Source organism: Thamnophis sirtalis, unplaced genomic scaffold (genome assembly GCF_051295495.1).
Source record: "Thamnophis sirtalis isolate CommonGarterSnake01/CBP01778 unplaced genomic scaffold, rThaSir2_p1.2 scaffold_1, whole genome shotgun sequence".
NCBI lineage: Eukaryota > Metazoa > Chordata > Lepidosauria > Squamata > Natricidae > Thamnophis > Thamnophis sirtalis.
The window spans coordinates 176,350,784-176,371,442 of NW_028261381.1; the positions used below are offsets into that span (position 1 = coordinate 176,350,784).

Here is a 20,659-nt window from a genome sequence, read left to right on the forward strand (position 1 = left end):
GCTGAACGACAAAACTGCGCCCGACTAAACCGCGTCGCTAAAACTGTGACGTCATCAATGTACCGACAACAGCGCGTCAACAGAAGGGCGATTTAAGTTAAGGTAAGAGTTAGGGTTAGCGTTAGGGTTAGTTTTACAGCGCACTTCTGTTGCCGCGCTGTTATTGGCGCGATTCAGCGCTCATTCGTCGGAGCGCTTTAGAACACGCTGTTTTGTCACCGCGGTTTAGTCGGGCGCAGTTTTGTCGTTCGCCCTTTTGTCGGTGAACCATTGGCTGGCTGCCACGCCTGACTTGGAAAAAACGGGCATGCGCACATAACCCCCAGACCTGTCTCGGCTTTGCAGTTTAATGCTGCTGCCCGGCTTCCTTCCGCAGTGATTCCTACCCACCCTGCCGGGACCACTCCCCAGGCGGAAAGCAAAGTGTTGGGACATGTTGCGGCCGTGGTGGATGGTGGCAACGTGGTCAGGCATGGTCCGTGTTCTCCTTGAGACCTCTGGTGTGCCAGGCAGGGATGTGGGGGTGGAGGAGGAGGGGGTCTGCAACAGCCCTCCCCCCCCCTTTCCACGTTTCAGCTAGACCGAAGGGGGAGGTATTCCTGCTTGACCTCGAACTGGGCTCCTCCTGAATCTCTGAAGGTTTCCAGATGTTGGATTGCAGGACCCAGCTGAGGTCCGTCGGGATTCGGAAGTCCAACTGTTGATAGCTTCCCACATCCGACCCAAATTTCCGCCAGCCCACAGACCTCCCTGCGAGCCAGATGCTGAAAGGTTTGGGCTTAGTAGTTTGGAGAGATAGTTGGACTACAAATCCCATCAGCCACCTCTCCCCTGCAGATCCCCCCCCCCCAGGCCCATGATGGCGAACGTATGGCATATGTGCCACAGGTGGCATGCGAGGAGTGGCCCTGTCAGCTCCAGCACGCATAGCACACGCCTGCCAGCTGACTTCGGCCGCCTTTTGAGGCTGTTTTTCGCCCTCCGGAGGCTAAACCAGAAGTCGGAAACCAGCTGGCTGATGGGAAGTATGGGTGCATGCGCGGTGGAGTTGCACTGGGGTGACAACTGGTGTGATCGCAGAGAGCTCTGTGTGCCACCTGTAGCACGCATGCTATAGGTTTGCCATCATGGGGGTAGCAATAGCAATAGCAATAGCAGTAGACTTATATACCGCTTCATAGGCCTTTCAGGCCTCTCTAAGCGGTTTACAGAGAGTCAGCATATTGCCCCCAACAATCTGGGTCCTCATTTTACCCACCTCGGAAGGATGGAAGGCTGAGTCAACCCTGAGCCGGTGAGATTTGAACCGCTGACCTGCTGATCTAGCAGTAGCCTGCAGTGCTGCATTTAACCACTGCGCCACCTTGGCTCTAGTAGGGTAGAATATAGAATAAATATACAGTTCCACCACAAATCCGCGAAGCCCTTATCCGCGGAGACATAAGCGCGAAGACTAATTCGCGCCGTTCGAAGCGCTAAGGAAAAACGCGACCCTACCGCAATGACATAATCGCGGAGGGCAAATCCGCGCATTCCCAAGCACTCAGCATCCTAAACCTAACCCTAAAACAAACCCCTAAACCTAATCCTAACCCTTACCTTAATTTAAATCCGCTTTCTGCTGCCGCGCTGTTTTAAAGCGCCCTTCTGTTGCCGCGCTGTTGCTGGTGGGAACATCAGCCTGAAAAAGTCACCGAAAATCAGATGGTCAAGATCTTGTGGGATTTCCGTATACAAACCGACAAAATACTGGCGCATAATACACCAGACATCACACTGGTTGAGAAAAATAAGGTCACAATCATAGACATCGCAATACCAGGTGATAGCAGGGTCGCCGAGAAGGAACATGAAAAAATCGCAAGATACCAGGACTTAAAAATCGAAATTCAACGACTATGGCACAAACCAGCAGTGGTAATTCCAGTGGTAATTGGCACACTGGGTGCTATTCCAAAAGCACTGGAATTACATTTAAAACAGTTAAAAATTGACAAAATCACCATCAGTCAAATGCAAAAAGCCGCACTGCTTGGATCTGCACGCATATTACGAAAATACGTTACGATGTCCTAGGCCCCTGGGTGGGGCCCGACTAGTAACCAATGCCAAATCCGGCGAAACAACTGGCCGCTGTGATACAATTGTATAACAACAACAATAATGGGTGCTATTCCAAAAGCACTGGAATTACATTTAAAACAGTTAAAAATTGACAAAATCACCATCAGTCAAATGCAAAAAGCTGCACTGCTTGGATCTGCACGCATATTACGAAAATACGTTACGACGTCCTAGGCCCCTGGGTGGGGCCCGACTAGTAACCAATGCCAAATCCGGCGAAACAACTGGCCGCTGTGATACAATTGTGTAATAATAATAATAATAAAAATAATAATAATAAGTGAATATAATAGCAATGGAATAGAATTAATAGAATGGAATTGTAGCAAAGCGAAGACTGATTATTTAGGCGCGAAAGCAAATGATATATAGAATAACCCATTCCCCACCCCTTGGCATCCCAGTCACAGTCCAATCATAATTCTTCCAAGGGTCAGGTGCGAGATAACTTCGAAAGGCATCACCCAGATGGAATGTCGGTGCCGTTGGCCTTGGCGGGAAACCTCCTCCGCATGCGCAGTAAGACAGGCAGCAGAAACTCCAGAATCTTCCTCCAGCACAATTAGTAGTCCCCTCCCAAATACCATGCCCCCCCCCCCTTCCCCGTTTCAATGGCAGCCGAAGCAGCAGCAAAGCGCAGAGGCTGACAGGAATGGAATAGAACAGAATAGAATAGATTCTTTTAACAGTCATGTTACTAACTTAGCAGCTGTAGTGATTCACTAAACAGCTGGGACAAGAAAGGTCGCACAATGGGCCAAAAACTCCCTTAACAACTGTCTTGCTTAACGACATGAATTTTGGCCTGAAACGTTGCACGTCGAGGACTGCCCACGGTCTCCTCACTCAGCATGGCGGCCAGGCCTGTGGCCAAGAGGCATCCCGTCCAGCCATGCGAAGAGACCCTTAGAAAAGGATTGAGGTGATCCATGGATCCTCATTCTTCTTCCCCAAAAGTTTTCCAAACTTGGCAGCTTTTAACCCTCGTGGACTTCAACTCCCAGAATTCCTCAGCCGGGCCGCATTGAAGCATCACGTGATCCAAATTCGGAAGCTTGGCGATTGGGGTATATTTATGACGGTCGCAATATCTCCGGGTCACGCCATCCACTTTAGCGGCCTTCTGACAAGGGAAGTCAATGAGGGAAGTCTGATTTACTTAACGACCAAGTGGCTAACTTAATATCTGCAGCGATTCACTTAACGACTGTCAGAAGGGTCATAACAAGAGGGCAAAATTCACTTCGCTGTCTTGCTTAAGGCTCATAAGTCGAGGACTACTTAATTATCTCCCATTCGTCTTTCCTCGAGCCTAGTCCTTGACTTACAGCGATTCATTTAGTGACGGCTCAACGTTACAGTGGCCCTGGAAAGAAAAAGTGACTTACGACTGGTCCTCCCACTTATGTCCCCATGGGTCCCATGAACAAAATTCAGACACTTAAAGCAACGTGTGTTCCTGACAACTGTGTGATTCAGTTAACGGCGGCAGTGGTTGGCTTAACAACCCTGCTGCAAAACGAGGACCCCCAAATTGGAGCAGAACTCACTTTAATCACCCACCTTGCTCGGCAACAGAAAACACCGCCCCGATGGTGGCTGTCATCGCAACAATTTCGCTCTTGGAACGTAGGAACAAGAACATGAGGACTAGCAGCATGACATGTCGAACCTGATTGCTTGCAATGTAATTATTACGGGAGAGGCTCATTTTTCAAGCAGCTGGCCCGGTTGGTGGGTTATGTAGTGGTTTCTGCAGCATCCTGGGTGGATTGTCGTCCATAAACTGTGGTTTAGGTTAATCAGAGTTTGACGATCGATGCTCCTACATTAGCGGAGAGGTGGCCTTCCTGTTGGGAAACTTGCTCTTTTAATACACCAGGGTGGTGTTTAGCCACACAACAACAACACAGGTGTGGTTTGTGCAGTAAATGCGAGGAAGAAACACTGTGGAGCTTGAAAAGTTGGGATTTATCCCCGTGATCCCTGAATGAAATAGAGGGAGTTCTGGACTTAACAATGGTTTGTTTAGTGATCGTTTGAACTTATGATGGTGCGGGAAAAAGGGTCTGTGACCCTTTTTTCCACACTTTTTATTTATTTATATATTTTTATTTATTTACAAACATACAAAACACACACACACACACGAAAAAACCTAGACGTACACTACATTTACACAATACAGTGCGAACAGGAACTTCCTGTTCTTTCTAATAACAATTTACAAATCGATAAAATTCTCTTTATGTTATTTCCCCATCTGGTATATTTCATTTGCATTTTACCATTTTTAACCCTCTAATTTCATTCATCTATCTGCTATATTGGGTGATTACCTCTAGTAAATTTAAACACTCTTGAGTGTGTCTGTCTGTCTGTCTGTCTGTCTATCTATCTTCTTTCTTTCTCTCATTCATTCATTCATTCATTCATTCATTCATTCATCCTTGGTTCAATCCTTGGTAGTTTCCTCCAACTACCATTTATCCCATGTCATTATGCCTAGTAGAAAAACGTCCAATCTATTTTGACTCCCGTTATTGACCCCTAGCCAATTTTTAATCCTTTTCCAATACTTTTCAGCCTCCTCACCCGTCCACCGTAAGGGGTCATATGTTCCGTCTATTGATTCGCATTTCCAACATTTGGAGGAGGCATTTGCTGGGATTTTTTTGCTAATCTCACTGGTTTTCACACTTAACGACGGTTGGGGAACCTCTTTTGGGACCAGGCCTTCTCTGTGGTGACCCCCAGCCTCGACACAGCGCCCCCTAGAGATAAGGACAGTCCCATCTCTTGGAAGTTGTCGAAAGGCTTACTGGGAATGATGTGCTTACGAGGCCCCCACGGATTTATTCTAGTTTTAATGTTTTATTTCCTTGATGGCAAACCTGTGGCACACGGAGCCCTCTCTGTGGGCACGCCAGCCGTTGGCCAAGCTGAGCGCCACCACGCATGTCCATGCCCCTCCTACTGGCCAGCCGATTTCCGCGTCTCTGCCGCACTTGTGGGAGACTCGTGCACATGCGTCGGGGGGGGGGTTACATGCACATGAGTGGGGGGAGGGGTTTACATGCACATGTGTGGGGGCGAGGCCCTCCTCCCACGCCCTGTTTTTGGTCCCAGGAGGCTTCAGGGAGGCCTGTAGGCCCAAAATGAGGCACAGGGGGTCGCGTGCATGCATGGGGGGAGTAGGGGGGGAGAACGCGGGGATCATGTGCGCATGTGCAGGGGGGCAGGGGGCATTGCATTATGGTTGCGGGCACCTGTGCATGCGCTGGCTTTGGCACGTGCGGAGAAAAAGGTTAGCCCCTCCCTGTTTCAGTTCATCTTAATTTGTTGTGGTTTAACTCCGATAGGTTGTGTGGGTTTTCTTATTGTATTTGTCAGCTACCCAAACCGTACGGGAGGGAGTGGTTATAATAAAGTTTACACACTGCGGGGGTCCTTGGTGCTCTCAGAGTGTGGTGAATTTCTTGGCAGACGTTTCATGACCCAGCTAGGTAACTTCATCAGTGCTAGAAGGGGTGGGATTGGTTGATAGGAGGAGGAGGAGGACGGAAGGAAGTGGAGTCTTGGTGATCTCTGAGCTCGGTGGTTTCAGTTTTGGGTAACAAAAATGTTACCCAACTCATCAGGAATGGAGGGGATGGGATTTGTGAAGAAGAGAAAGAGGAGGAAAAATACTTCGTGCTCTCTAAATTGGGTTGTTTTCTTGCAGGCATTTCATGACCCAACTAGGTAACATCATCAGTGCTAGGAGGGAGTGGGGTTTGTGGAGAGGAGGAAGAGATGCTTTCTCAGCTTGGTTGTTTCCTTGCAGACGTTTCGTGGCCCAACTAGGTAACATCATCAGTGATAGAAGAGTGAGAGGTTTACTCTCGTTTTATATAGCATTGGCTGGCCCTGTCAGTGTTGGTGGGAGTGTTCTTGATGGTTCCTTGATTAGGCCATTAAATGGCTAGTATATATAAACAGTATAACAAACCTCACTGCCTTCTAGCACTGATGACGTTACCTAGTTGGGTCATGAAATGTCTACAAGAAAGCCACCAAGCTCAGAGAGCACCAGGGACCCCCCACAGTTCAACCTCGACCTTCAAATTTGTCTGGAACGGTATAGGGTTTCCTGCCTAGGCAGGGGGTTGGACTAGAAGACCTCCAAGGTCCCTTCCAACTCTGCTATTGTTTTATTGTATAAATATTCTCTTCTACCAGTTATGCTAAAAATACAAAGAAAATGGTTCTCAGCAATACCACATAATTTGGCCACAGAGACCACAGCAGCCATTTTGCAGAAGCCCCAAAGCAGCATTTCCCCATCGCCTATTAAAGATTGAAAGATCTGGTTATTTCTTTAATCCGGGTGGGGGGGTGGGGGGGGTGTCTCCAAACTTTGCCACTTTAAGACTTGTGGACTTCAACTCCCAGAATACCCTAGCCAGTAGAGCTGGCTGAGGAATTCTGGGAGTTGAAGTCCACAAATCATCTAGGCAGCATTGACTGGCTGAGGAATTCTGGGAGTTGAAGTCCACAAGCCTTAAAGTCTTCTAGGCCAGTGTTTCTCAACCTTGGCAACTTGAAGATGTCCGGACTTCAACTCCCAGAATTCCCCAGCCAGCGAATGCTGGCTGGGGAATTCTGGGAGTTGAAGTCCGGACATCTTCAAGTTGCCAAGGTTGAGAAACACTGCTCTAGGCAGCACTGACTGGCTGAGGAATTCTGGGAGTTGAAGTCCACAAATCCTCTAGCAGCATTGACTAGCTGAGGAATTCTGGGAGTTGAAGTCCATAAGCCCTAAAGTCCTCTAGCTAGCACTGACTGGCTGAGGAATTCTGGGAGTTGAAGTCCCGCAAGCCTTAAAGTCTTCTAACCAGCACTGATTGGCTAAGGAATTCTGGGAGTTGAAGTCCCACAAGTCCTAAAGTCCTTTAGCTAGCACTGACTGGCTGAGGAATTCTGGGAGTTGAAGTCCACAAATCCTCTAGCAGCATTGACTGGCTGAGCAATTCTGGGAGTTTAAGTCCACAAGCCTTAAAGTCTTCTAACCAGCACTGATTGGCTAAGGAATTCTGGGAGTTGAAGTCCCACAAGTCCTAAAGTCCTTTAGCTAGCACTGACTGGCTGAGGAATTCTGGGAGTTGAAGTCCACAAATCCTCTAGCAGCATTGACTGGCTAAGGAATTCTGGGAGTTGAAGTCCCACAAGTCCTAAAGTCCTTTAGCTAGCACTGACTGGCTGAGGAATTCTGGGAGTTGAAGTCCACAAATCCTCTAGCAGCATTGACTGGCTAAGGAATTCTGGGAGTTGAAGTCCACAAGTCCTAAAGTCCTAAAGTCCTCTAACCAGCACTGACTGGCTGAGGAATTCTGGGAGTTGAAGTCCCACAAGTCTTAAAGTGGCCAACTTTGGGGACGCTGTGACACTCATATATGGGGGGAATAATTGTTTGTAGCTGTACAAAATTGAGAGTTAGGGAAAGTTGCTGTGTCTTGACTGACCCTGTGCGTCTTGCCTCTGTCTTCACAGCCCTCTGGTGCCAGCATGGAGGGCGGTGTGGATGGCCCCATTGGGATCCCCTTTCCCGACCACAGCAGCGACATCTTGAGCAGCCTGAACGAGCAGAGGAACAATGGACTGCTTTGCGACGTGGTGATCCTGGTGGACGGGCAGGAGTTCCCCACCCATCGCTCAGTCTTGGCAGCCTGCAGCCAATACTTCAAGAAGCTCTTCACCTCAGGGTTGGTGGTCGACCAACAGAACGTGTACGAGATCGACTTTGTGGATGCCGACGCCCTCTCTGCCTTGCTGGAATTCGCCTACACCGCCACTTTGACCGTCAGCACTTCGAACGTCGGCGAGATCCTCAACGCCGCCAAGCTGCTAGAGATCGAGGCGGTGAGGGACGTCTGCACGGATCTCCTGGACCGGAAGATTCTGGCCAAAACGGACCAGATGGATAAAGTAGATCAAATTGATCAAAGGAACCATCTCCGAGCAAAAGAATACCTGGAGTTTTTCCAGAGTAATCCCATCAACGGCCAACAGGGCAACTTTTCATGGACCAATCAAGACTTGAGAGACCTTCAGAGGCTCACCTTCCGTGGCCGAGAGGAGGACGAAGAGCCGGATTGCAACGGCATGGACCTCTACTCGCAGGCCGCTCTCAGTGACAGACCAAAGGCAAACGACTGTGATCCCGAGGCCAAGCATGGCATGTGGGACGACGACGAGGTGACGGGCCAGGGACCCTTGTTCCCCGCCTCTCAAAATGGACAATTTGGTGGGCGTGGCCTGCCGGTGTCCTTGGCGGAGGATGACGTACCAGCAGGCATTCAGTTGGACCAGCCGGAGGTGGGAGATTCTCCGGCATTTGCTTCCGGAGGACCCGAGCGAGACGACGACCCCCGAGAAGTGGACGGCTTGGCCGCCAGCGCGCTCCTGCAGCAGATGATCAATTCGGTGGGACGGCAACAGCTGGCCGACGAGGACCGCAAGGACGACGACGGAGTCATGGATTATTACTTGAATTATTTAGCACTTCCCAGGAGGGCGGCGAATATCCGTCCTGGTCTCAGAAGGTGGAGAAGAAAATCCGCGCAAAAGCATTCCAGAAATGTCCCATCTGCGAGAAAGTGATCCAAGGAGCCGGCAAGCTCCCACGCCATATTCGAACCCACACCGGCGAGAAGCCATACGAGTGTAACATTTGCAAAGTTCGGTTTACAAGGTAAGCCGGGAAGCGCAGAGGGGAAAGAAGGGGGGTGTGGGGGAGGGTGTTCCTTTGCCGAGCAATTCCGAAACAGGTAGTCCGCAACCACAGAGGGACCCAAAATTTCTGTTCCTAATCAAGACAGCCGCAGCCAATTGTGCCACAGTTGTTAAATGAATCACTAGTTGTTAAGTGAATCCGGCTTTGTAGGAAGGTCACAAAAAGGGAATCACATGACCCCAGGATACTGCAACCGTCATAAGTAGATGCCAGTTGCCAGTTGTCTGAATTTTGATCATGTGACCACGGGTATGCTGCAACGGTTATGTGAAAAACGGTCGTAAGTCTCTTTTTTCTGTGCCGTTGTAACTTTGAACGGTCACTAAATGAGCAATTAAATCAAGGACTACCTGTATTTACACCAGTCCCAGGGACAACGTAGCTAAAATCCTCAGAATTGAACTGAGATTGGCTGTACGTCCCCCATTTTCTTTCTTTTTAACTTTTCGATTATACCCTCATCATTAAGACAATACTCATTTGCTCGATGCCCAGTGGCTCAGCGGGTAAAGACACTGAGCTTGTCAGCTGAAGAGGTGACATCCCGGGTTCGAAACCCTAGCGTCACGTGACTGGATGAGCTCCTGTTCCGTGGTCCAGCTCCTGCCAAAGCTAGCATCTCAAAAACATGCACAGGCGAGTAGATGAATAGGTACCACTGTGGTGGGAAAGTAACAGCGTTCTGTGTGCCGTTAGCTGGCCACCGAAATGGCCTTCGGATAACGTCGCTTCTCTCAGCCAAAAAACGGAGACGAGCATCGCTCCCTGGAGTCGGACATGACTGACAGGGAATCCTTTAGCTTTACTTACTCATACTTTACTCATTTATCCTCCCTTATGGAGAATGTCGGGCCATGTTCTGTCTGATTTTTGAAGAGGGTTGTTTAATTTGGTCTTCCTACGCTTTGGAAATAGGAGGTTGTTGAAGATGTTTCCAAATTTGACTGGGCCACTTTATCAAGATCGGAGTGTGCATATTTTTATGTGCTGCATAGCCAAGAAAGGCCGTGTGGTCTACAGATAGTCCTCAACTTACAATGCTATTAGAATTGGGATTTCTGTCACTAAGTGAGTCCTCATCTGACCGGATCCTATTTTACAACCATTTGTATTGCAGTTGTTAAGCAAATCAAAACATAACAAAATAACCGAATCGGAAGGGACCTCAGAGGTCTTCTAGTCCAACCCCCTGCTCAGGCAGGAAATTCTATCCCATTTCAGACAAATGGCTGTCCAGTCTCTTCTTAAAAACCTCCAGTAATTTCTGGAGGCAAGTCGTTCCACCGGTTAATGGTTCCCACCGTCAAGATCATGTGGTCTTTAAGTGAATCTCGCTTCGCCAATTGACTTTGTGGGTTGGAAGCTTGTGACCACGGGACCGTTAGGAATTCCACAATTGTCATAAATACAAGGGTGGCACCCAAATTGTGATCGTATGACTGCAGTGGTTATAACTTTGAGGACTGGTTCTAAGTCACTTTTTCTGAGCTTGTTTGTGACTAGGATCTGTCGTTCAACAAATGGTCGTAGGATGAGGACTCTCTACAAAACAGACGTGGTGGATCACAGGCTGGGCAGGAGACAACCATGGGTGTTTGTAGAAGCCCACAATTGAACAGGATAGATGATCTCTAGCAACCCCCAACAGACCTCGAGACCGTGTTCTCCAGATATTTGCGCCTCCAAATTTCACAATCTTTTTACGGACGGTTTGTGCCTGCTGAAATTGATGGCAGAGATAGCCCCAAATATATCTGTGGGTCCAGGCTGCCTCCTTCTGGAGAGACTGCAACCTCTCTTTTTTAAATTAATTTATAATATAAAATAGAAAAGAAAACAGGAAAAAGGGAAGGAAAATTGTAGGAAAAAGGAGAAAAAGAAAAGCCATTGAAATTTGACTCCCTTTGGTTCAGTAGAATAAGATAATGGCATCAAAACCTCAACTGTTTTACTTTTACATAATGGTATAAACTAGCCAATAACAAACCTATCTCATCGGTAAACCCCAAAATCAAAGTTTCATATATTTTCCCCCCACCTCGAGCACAAAGTCCAGAAGCGGTTTCCAAGTAGAAACAAAAGTCATTGTGTTGTTTTTTCCCCCCACCGCGAGCACAAAGTCCAGAAGTGGTTTCCAAGTAGAAGCGAAAGTCCATTCTGTTTTTTTCTTTAATAGTAATCACTATTCTCAACTGAGAATCCAAAGTCTCCACAGCAGTGTTTCTCAACTTTAAGTCTCCTGGACTTCAACTCCCAGAATTCCCCAGCCACCTTTCCCCCAACTCGAGCATAAAGTCCAGAAGCGGTTTCCAAGTAGAAACGAAAGTCTTTTTTTTTTCTTTAATAGTAATCACTATTCTCAATTGAGAATGCAAATTCTCTACGGCAGTATTTCTCAGCTTCAACTCCCCTGGATTTCAGCTCCCAGAATTCCCCAGCCAGCTTTTCCCCAACTCGAGCATAACGTCCAGAAGCGGTTTCCAAGTAGAAACGAAAGTCTTTTTTTTTCTTCTTTAATAGTAATCACTATTCTCAATTGAGAATGCAAATTCTCTACGGCAGTGTTTCTCAACTTTAAGTCTCCTGGATTTCAGCTCCCAGAATTCCCTAGCCAGCTTTCCCCCAACTCGAGCATAACATCCAGAAGTGGTTTCCAAGTAGAAACGAAAGTCATTCTGTTTTTTTTTCTTTAATAGTAATCACTATTCTCAACTGAAAATCTAAAGTCTCTACAGCAACGTTTCTCAACTTTAAATCTCCTGGACTTCAACTCCCAGAATTCCCCAGCCAGCTTTCCCCCAACTCGAGCATAAAGTCCAGAAGCGGTTTCCAAGTAGAAACAAACGTCTTTTTTTTTTCTTTAATAGTAATCACTATTCTCAATTGAGAATGCAAATTCTCTACGGTAGTGTTTCTCAACTTCAACTCCCCTGGATTTCAGCTCCCAGAATTCCCCAGCCAGCTTTTCCCCAACTCGAGCATAAAGTCCAGAAGTGGTTTCCAAGTAGAAACGAAAGTCATTTTTTTTTCTTTAATAAGTAATCACTATTCTCAATTGAGAATGCAAATTCTCTACGGCAGTGTTTCTCAACTTTAAGTCCCTGGACTTCAACTCCCAAAATTCCCCAGCCAGTTTTCCCCCAACTCGAGCATAAACTCTAGAAGCGGTTTCCAAGTAGAAACGAAAGTCGTTCTGTTTTTTTTCTTTAATAGTAATCACTATTCTCAACTGAAAATCCAAAGTCTCCACAGCAGTGTTTCTCAACTTCAAGTCCCCTGGACTTCAACTCCCACAATTCCCCAGCCAACTAGAATTCTGGGAGTTGAAGTCCAGGTCTCTCCAAAGTTGCCAAGTTTTGATAAACGCTACCAATAGAGACTCTGGATAAATAGATTGACTTGAAGACCCATTAAACCCATCGGTTAAATCTCTAGCGTCTCGGCACACAACACAAGTTGGACCAGTTTTTACTCCTGAGAAGGGTTGGGCTGTTTTTTTTTGGGGGGGGGGGTGTTGTAGCCGAGCAAGTTGGGCTAACCTGGCTTGCTCGGCGAGTCTTTCCTTGTGCAAATCCAGGAACCAAATTCACTCAGTCACCACGGCTGCCTGCGGGGGAGTCTCGGAGTGAGTGATGGAGAAAGAAGCACTATAGCAGAGAAAGGAGGATGTTTTGTTTCTCCATGGAGGACTTTTGGGAAGGGGGGGGGGGGGTTTCCAGAAGGATCTTCTGGGCAGGAGGCCAGCCGGTTCCTCATGGCCTTGAAGTAGAGGACGCAAATTATTCTCCCATCCCCACCCACCCCCCTTTAATGTTCTTAGAGCCTTTCTCTCTCTCTCTCTCCTGGGAGCGAGGGGCGGGGGGCACTCCCTTTGCATTAAAATTGTTCTTCCAAGCCCTGTCATGCGTTATGAAAATTGAGCTTCTGCGGTGCAGAAGGTTGCATTGCTCTCCCAGGTGCCAAATAAAAATTCTGCACACACAGAGGGATGGAATCGAGATCACGTGAAGGGTTAATATACCACTTTACAAGGCCTTGGTAAGGCCACACTTGGAATATCTTGCATCCAGTTCTGGTCGCCACGATGTAAAAAAGATGTGGAGACTCTAGAAAGAGTTGCAGAGAAGAGCAACGAAGAGGATCAGGGGGACTGGAGGCTGAAACTTTATAGTTTGGTGGACTACAGATTAACAGAGTTGGAAGGGACCTTGTAGGTCATCTAGTTCAACCCCCCTGCCCAAGCAGGAGACTCTACACCATTTCTGGAGAGCCGAGGTGGCACAGTGGTTAAATGCAGCACTGCAGGCTACTTCAGCTGACTGCAGTTCTGCAGTTCGGCTGTTCAAATCTCACCAGCTCAGGGTTGACTCAGCCTTCCATCCTTCCGAGGTGGGTAAAATGAGGACCCGGATTGTTGTTGGGGGCAATATCCTGACTCTGTAAACCTCTTAGAGAGGGCTGGAAGCCCTATGAAGCGGGATATAAGTCTAACTGCTATTGCAAACCGCTTAGAGAGGGCTGGAAGCCCTATGAAGCGGTATATAAGTCTAACTGCTATTGCTATTGCTATTGCTATTCTGACAAACGGCAGGGCAATCTCTTCTTCAAACATATAAAGAATGATCGCTGGAATTCAGTATGTCTAGTTTGACGAAAAGAAGGACTAGGGGGAGACATGATAGCAGTCTTCCAATATCTCAGGGGTTGCCACAAAGAAGAGGGGGTCAATTTATTCTCCAAAGCACCTGAGGGTAGGACAAGAAGCAACGGGTGGAAACTGATCAAGGAGAGGAGCAAGCTAGAATTAAGGAGAAGCTTCCTAATAGTGAGGACAATTAACCTCCCAGGCCCAGTTTTGGGCTGCAGGAGGACATCGTGGCTGAAAACGGAGCCTGAAAGGGCTGCACGCAGCCCTCTTAAGCTCTGTTTTTGCTGGCAGAGGCACCATGGGCCGGTCCAGGATGACCCTATGGCCCAAATCTAAGCACCCCATGGGGCCGCATCCGGCCCGCGGGCCTTGCGTTTGACACCCCTGTTTTAGAGGGTTGTTGAAGCCACTTGGAGGTTTATCTGTGTCCTCAGGGTCACCTGAGTGGTGCTCCTGGTTCCTGCAGTCTGCAATTTTACTTTTAAAGCCCTGCATGGCATCGGACCTGGGTACCTGAGAGACCGCTTCCTGCCAATTACCTCCCAAAGACCGATTTGATCGCAGAGACTTGGCCTCCTCCGGATTCCATCTGCCAGCCACTGGCGGCTGGTGACTCCTCGGGGGAGGGCCTTCTCTGTTGCAGCTCCGGCCCTCTGGAACGACCTCCCCGTTGAGATCCGGGCCCTTACTACCCTCCCGGCCTTCCGTTCCGGCAGGCCTGGGGCTGTTGAATTGTCCAGCCCCACTTTAATTGTGAATGTTGTTGTATTTTAAATTTTGTAGTGTCTTGTTTATTCCCCCTCCCCTTTTATTGTAAGCCGCCCGGAGTCCTTCGGGAGTGGGCGGCATACAAAACCAATAAACTAAACTAAACTATTTTTTTCCCTCTGGAAATCCATTCCTACTCCCAGGCCTTTCAAAGGATGTTCATCCCAAATTGCACAGCTAAAATTAAGGATTAGCTGAATTCTCTTCCTTTGGCAAAAGACCTCCTGTTTTTGGGGGGGGGGCGGGAATGAGGAGGAGGATGGGAGACGCTTATCCTTGTACACCATCCCACCATCCCACCCCCAAAGCTGTGTTTCTAGCTCCCCTCCAGACTTGCACCGAGTTGCAGTGCAACCAACGGACTTAATCAACTCACGTAGAGAAGTTCCGTATTTTTCGCACCTAGATTTTGGGGAAGAAAAGAAGGGGGGGGGGAGTCTGCTTCTACCTCCCAGCAATTTGCCTCCTTAGAGCAAACAGCCTGGTCAGCTTCAGCACAGCCTGATTTAGCACCAGCAGCTGATTGGCGGTTGGATCTTCCTCCTGGAATACCGACGATCAGCTGTTCCAGGCTGTGGGGATTGCCACTGCCCATCGCCACTGTCACCGCTTATTGCCGCTGCCACTTATTGCTGCCTCTGCGCACCCCATTTTCGGCCTCCGTGTGTCTCGTTTTCGGCCTCCGTGCACCCCATTTCTGGCCTCCATGTGCCCCATTTTCGGCCTATTCCAGGTGGCGGGGATAGACGGCGGCGGAGGGTGCCTCCGTGCACTTCGGTTTTGGCCTCTGTGTGCCCCATTTTCAGCCCATTCCAGGTGGCGGGGATAAAGGATGACAGAAGGCGCCTCCGTGCACCCCATTTCTGGCCTCCATGTGCCCCATTTTCAGCCCATTCCAGGCGGCGGGTACAGGCGACAGCGGTGGTGGTGATCTCCGCCACTTGGAATGTGCCGAAAATGGGGCACGCGGAGGTGGCAATAGGTGGCAGCGGTGGCAATGGGTGGCAGGGATCTCCGCAGCCTGGAACAGCTGATAGGCAGTATTCTGGGAGGCAGATTCAACCGCCAATCAGCTGTTCGTGCTAAATCAGGCTGTGCTGAAGCTGACCAGGATGCTTACTGCAAGGAGGCAAATTGCTGGGAGGCAGAGGCCGAAGGGTGGGGGCCGGCAGGTGGGCGGGTCTCCGGCAACATTCACTGTATAAGACACACAGATATTTCCACCCACTTTTGACAACCGGGGCGGGGGGGCGGTAGTGAGCCTTATACACTGAAAAATATGGTAATTTCCACTCCTCCCGGCTTTGGTTTATGATGCTTTTAGCCTGTTCAGTCAGGGGAATACTCTGAGCCATCCAGAGTCCATTAAAAAGATTTTTCGATGCCTGGAATGACATAAGACGGTACAAAACAGGAACATTGGATTAGCTTCCTCTCTCGCGGACTCTGCAGAGCAGTCTGACGCCCTGGCTGTCTCCATAAAAATGCCGCGTTCTGCATTGCTGGAGATTCATTGCCCATCTTGGGGGCTGTGCCAGCCAGAAAAGGGTTTCAAACGGCAGTCCCGGCCGACAGGTAGTCCTCGACGTACGACCACAATGGCACTCCAGATTTCAGTCGCTAGGCGAGATGGTTGATAAGTCAATTTTTTTGACCCACCTTTCTTTCCTCCATTGTTAAGTGAACCACTGCAGTCATTGAGTGAGTCCCACGCTAGTTCAGTGAATCCCCCCCCCCCCGTGGATTTTGCTTGTCGGGAAAAAGGAATCACGTGACCCCGGGACACTGCCAACTGTCCTAATACGAACTGGTGGCCCGGCGTCTTGAATTTGATTACGTGATCGCGGAAATGCCACAACGGTCATAAGTGTGAAAAAGAGTCGCAAGCAGGGGTGGGATTGAGTTCTCTGCCCAGTTTGTGGGTGGGAGTGACCATGGTGGATGTGGCCTATTTGGCCTCTTGCAACATCCCGGGGGGGGGGGGATATTTTCACTCTCCCCAGGCTCCGGAGCCTTCGTTTGAGCCTCCGGGAAGGTGAAAACGGCTTCTCTCGGGCTCCAGAGGCTGGAAACAGGCCCGTTTTCAGACTTCCGGTACTTCCAGGAGGCCCATTTTTTGCCCTCCCAGATCCTCCGCGCGGGCCCTGCACTTACCTGGCATGATGAACGGGCAACGTGGAGACTTCTAGGAGGAGTGGGGTGGGTGGGGCCAGCCGGTCCTTGCAAAAACCGGTTCAGTGAACTGGAGTCAAAATGAACATCTGATTCGCCCGAGCCGGTGCGAACGGACTAAATCCCACCCCTGGTCGTCAGTGATTTTTTTCAGTGCCGTTGTGACTTTGGGCCGTCGCTAAATGAAGCGTTGTAAGTAGAGGACTGCCTATGGTTGGAGGAAGCCGCAAGACAATCTGTTTTGTTTTGTTTTTTGTTTCGCTTTCCCTGCTTCTGTGCAAACGGCGTCTGATTCCGATTCAACTGTTGTTCCCCATAAAGTTATATTTTTATAATGCTTAGTTAATTTTTATTCACTTAAGGGCCATTCCAGGGTCCTGTTTTGGCTGCAACCAGGCTGGCACTCGGCAGCTCGGTTTAATATTACAAGGTGCTTGTCATTAAAAGGAGTAGGAGTTGCGACATATCTAGGTAACCGAGCAGATCTTGGCCCTAAGAAAAACATCTTTAGCTTGCTTTAGGGTCTGGGGGAGGAAGAATTTAGTGCCTTTTCAATATGGATGCCTTTCTCAAGCATGGACTACAACTCCCAGAGTTCCCCCAGCTAGCATGGAAGTTGAAACGGGCTCTCGCAGTAAGTGGATATACCCAGGGAGCAATTGTCAACTCCCAGAATTCCCTAGCCAGCGTGACCGTTCCTAAGAATTCTGGGAATTGAAAGCTGCCCTCTGGGTATGTGGACTTTCAACTCCCAGAATTCCCCAGTTAGCATGGAAGTTGAAAGGGACTCAACTTGCATTCATGTGGATATATCCAGGGAGCGATTTTCAAGTCCCAGAATTCCCCAGCCAGCCTGAGAATTCTGGGAGTTGAATGCCTCTTTCCAGTAGGTGGACTTCAACTCCCAGAATTCCCCAGCCAAAATGACCATTCCTGAGAATTCTGGGAGTTGAAAGTTGCTCTCTGTGTATGTGGACTTCAACTCCCAGAATTCCCAAGCCAGCATGACCATTTCTGAGAATTCAGCTGAATTCTAATTTTTTTAAAAAATACAAAGGAAATTATCAGGGGTGGGTTCCTGCCAGTTCTAACCTCTTTTATAGAAGAGGTTCCACAAATCTACAGTGCCGTTTAGAACCGGTTCCAGCTCCCTCCCCCCGCCTGTCCGGACGTCATCAAGATGAAGAGCGAGAGGAGGAATTCTGGGAGTTGAAGTCCATAAGTCTTAAAGCTGTCAAGTTTGAACACCCCTGGGGTTTTTTTTCCTAAAGGTTTAGGGGTGCAAGGGTCTTGTAACTTGACAGTTTGAAGACTTGCACACTTCAATGCCAGAGTTCCTGAGCCAACATGACTGGAGGAGGAATTCTGGGAGTTGAAGTCCACAAGTCTTAAAGCTGTCAAGTTTGAACACCCCTGGGGGTTTTTTTTCTAAAGGGTTAGGGGTGCGAGGGTCTTGTAACTTGACAGCTTTAAGACTTGTGTGCTTCAAAGGCCAGAGTTTCTGAGCCAACATTTTGGTTGCTAAGCAAGAGTGTTGTTAAGTGAGTTTCACCACATTTTACAAGTTGGCCATGCCCACCCGGTCACACGACTGCCAAGCCACTCCCACCCAGTCACATGGCTGGTAAGCCACTCCCACAAAGCAGGCCACACCTACAGAAGAGGTTCTAAAAAAATTTGAAACCCACCACTGGAAATTATGAAGCAAAGAAAAAAATTAATAGCTGGCTGGGGAATTCTGGGAGTTGAAGTCTACCCACTGTCAACTCTAAAGTTGGCCTAAGTGAGGCCATTTTCTAGCTTCAGCGTTGCCACGCTGGAGCCGAGGGTTACAGAGGGTGGAGTAGAGATGGAAGGGGTTGTAGCCAAAGCAAAATACTTTCTCTTGGGAACCAAGGACATTCCCACAGGTGGTCGGAGAGAGGCGGAGTTCCATTACCAGGCAACTGGATGACAGTAAGATTGGACCACGTGACTGACTGACTGACTGACTGACTGACTGGGGAAGGGGAAAACCTTTTTCTTTTAACTTGGTGAAAACTGAAGGAATATTCAGAGTCGGTTTTCGCCAATATGATATTTCCAATAAACAGTCCTTTGAATCTTCCTCCCTCGGAGTCCTATATATCATGGGAGCATTACGTGCCACATTGACACCCACCTTCAGGTGGCTGAGTTTTTTAAAAAAACACGGCTTGGATCTCGGCAGATACCTAGCTTGACCAAGACGAGAAAAAGAGCAAGCTCGGTCAGCGAGCCAATTCGCCCTGACTCTCTTTTTTTCCTTTTCTTTTCCTCCGCAGGCAAGACAAGCTGAAGGTCCACATGAGAAAACACACCGGGGAGAAGCCCTACTTGTGCCAGCAATGCGGGGCCGCCTTCGCCCACAACTACGACCTGAAGAATCACATGCGCGTCCACACGGGCCTCCGCCCGTACCAGTGCGAGAGCTGCTTCAAGACTTTCGTCCGATCCGACCATTTGCATCGGCACCTTAAAAAAGATGGCTGCAACGGCATCCCTTCCCGCCGGGGGCGCAAGCCGCGGGTGAGGGAAGCGGCCGTCGCCCCGGTCCCGAGTTTGAATCCCGACGACAGCAGCCTGGCGGGGGGCGAGGAGGCCGAGGAGACGCAGGGGCCTGCCGCGCCCCAGGACGAGTTAGAACAGCACTTTGAAGATAATTCGAACGCCCACGAGGCGTCGGGAAGTTTGAATGTAGCTGGGGAGATTGTCTGAGGGGGATTTAAAAAAAAAAAAAAACACAAGGACTTTCCTAAACCAAAAAGAAAGAAAAAAAAGTGTCACAAAATCTAGTTATAACTTTCCTCCGGTTCCTCTTGAGAGAGAGAAAATATATATATATGGTTTCTTCACTTTTTTTTTTGGACAAAAAACGAAACAAAAACTAAAGTCAGAATAGCCTTATAGGTGTACAATGTATCTCTGTTTGTGATCTTCCCACTCAGTTATGAACTCTTGTTAGCCCCGGATGAATTTTAAAACCCGGTCCCTGTCTTGAAAAGGAGACCACCCAGCGATCAAGGTTTTGAGCCGGTGGGGGGGGTCAAGAGGGAGGCGGGGCTTAACGGGGGTAGAGCGAGTAGAGGTCTGCAAAACCGTGAAACGAAGCTTCCAGAATTTGTCTTAGTTTTTAAGTTTTAAAACTATATATATATATAGATACATATATATTATAATGGCCTTATTTTTAGGTATTTTAGAAGCCGCTGTTCCAAAGGGGTCAGTAAATTGGCTGACTTAAAAAGAAAAAAAGAGAGGAAGCTTTACTAGGAAAAAAATATATATCCCCGTTTCTTCCCGATCACCCCCCCCCTTCCCCTCCTCCCCTCTTCTAAAATCCTCATTTTTTTTCTACAAAGCTTCTTGAAGAATTTTTCATCTTAAGTCAAATCACAGCTCTTAAAGGTTGTCGGCAGAGAATTTTGGGCCCCTTTTTAAAAGTTTGGTGAAGGGCACCAAACGCCTAAATTCTTCGAACTTTCAGTGTTTTGTAGAAAAAGGGGTTTCAGCATTTCTTGGGCATGGCTCTCAAACGTCCGGTTCTGGGACAGGAAGATGTTGGCCTGTGGAGTAAGGAAAACCCAATTTGGTGTCCCGAGTTTCTTACAATCCGAAGTCCCGCGTAGTGTTAGCTGAGATCAAACAAACCACCATGCTCTCAACAGTTATAACAAGCCACGATTCCCAAGATCGATGCAAAGACTGTGGCCTGGAAACAAGGCTACATCTTGGCTTACCAATTCCAGATAGTTCATTTAAGTTTTCTTTCTGGGACGATTTCTATCGGTTTCAAGTGTGGACTTCTTTTCCTGCCCCCCCCCCCCCCAAAAAAAAACTAGTTAAGCCTCTCGAGATCTTTGGTGCTTAATGCTTCCGAAGCGAGGATTTTAAAATTGCTGGTTAAAATCTCGTTCTTTGTTCCCCTCCTCCCCGGGTTGAGCAAGCGAAGCCGTGTATATGTGGTACTGAAAGTTGCAGTACGAGGTTTCTTTTTTCCCGTCCGCAAAGAGCATCGTTTTGGTTGCCCGCCGAGATCTGCGGAAGAGTTCTCGCGGCTTGGCTCGATTGCATGAGCCACGCGTCGAGCTCGTCCGATATTCCTCCCCACTGTGATGCACGCTCCCCACAGGGGCGGGTACAAATATCCCAAT

At 48.6% G+C, this 20,659-nt stretch overlaps 1 protein-coding gene across 1 annotated transcript in view; it reads left to right on the forward strand.

Annotated features, from left to right (window-relative positions):
• ZBTB7A (zinc finger and BTB domain containing 7A) overlaps positions 1-20,330 on the forward strand; it is a 74,578-nt gene extending 54,248 nt beyond the window's left edge. The window contains 3 exon segments of the mRNA XM_087703383.1: positions 7,657-8,659; positions 8,662-8,857; positions 18,791-20,330. Of these exon segments, the coding sequence (XP_087559509.1) occupies positions 7,672-8,659; positions 8,662-8,857; positions 18,791-19,223 (1,617 nt within the window). The 5' untranslated portion in view covers positions 7,657-7,671 and the 3' untranslated portion in view covers positions 19,224-20,330.
• The last annotated feature ends 329 nt before the right edge of the window (positions 20,331-20,659 follow it).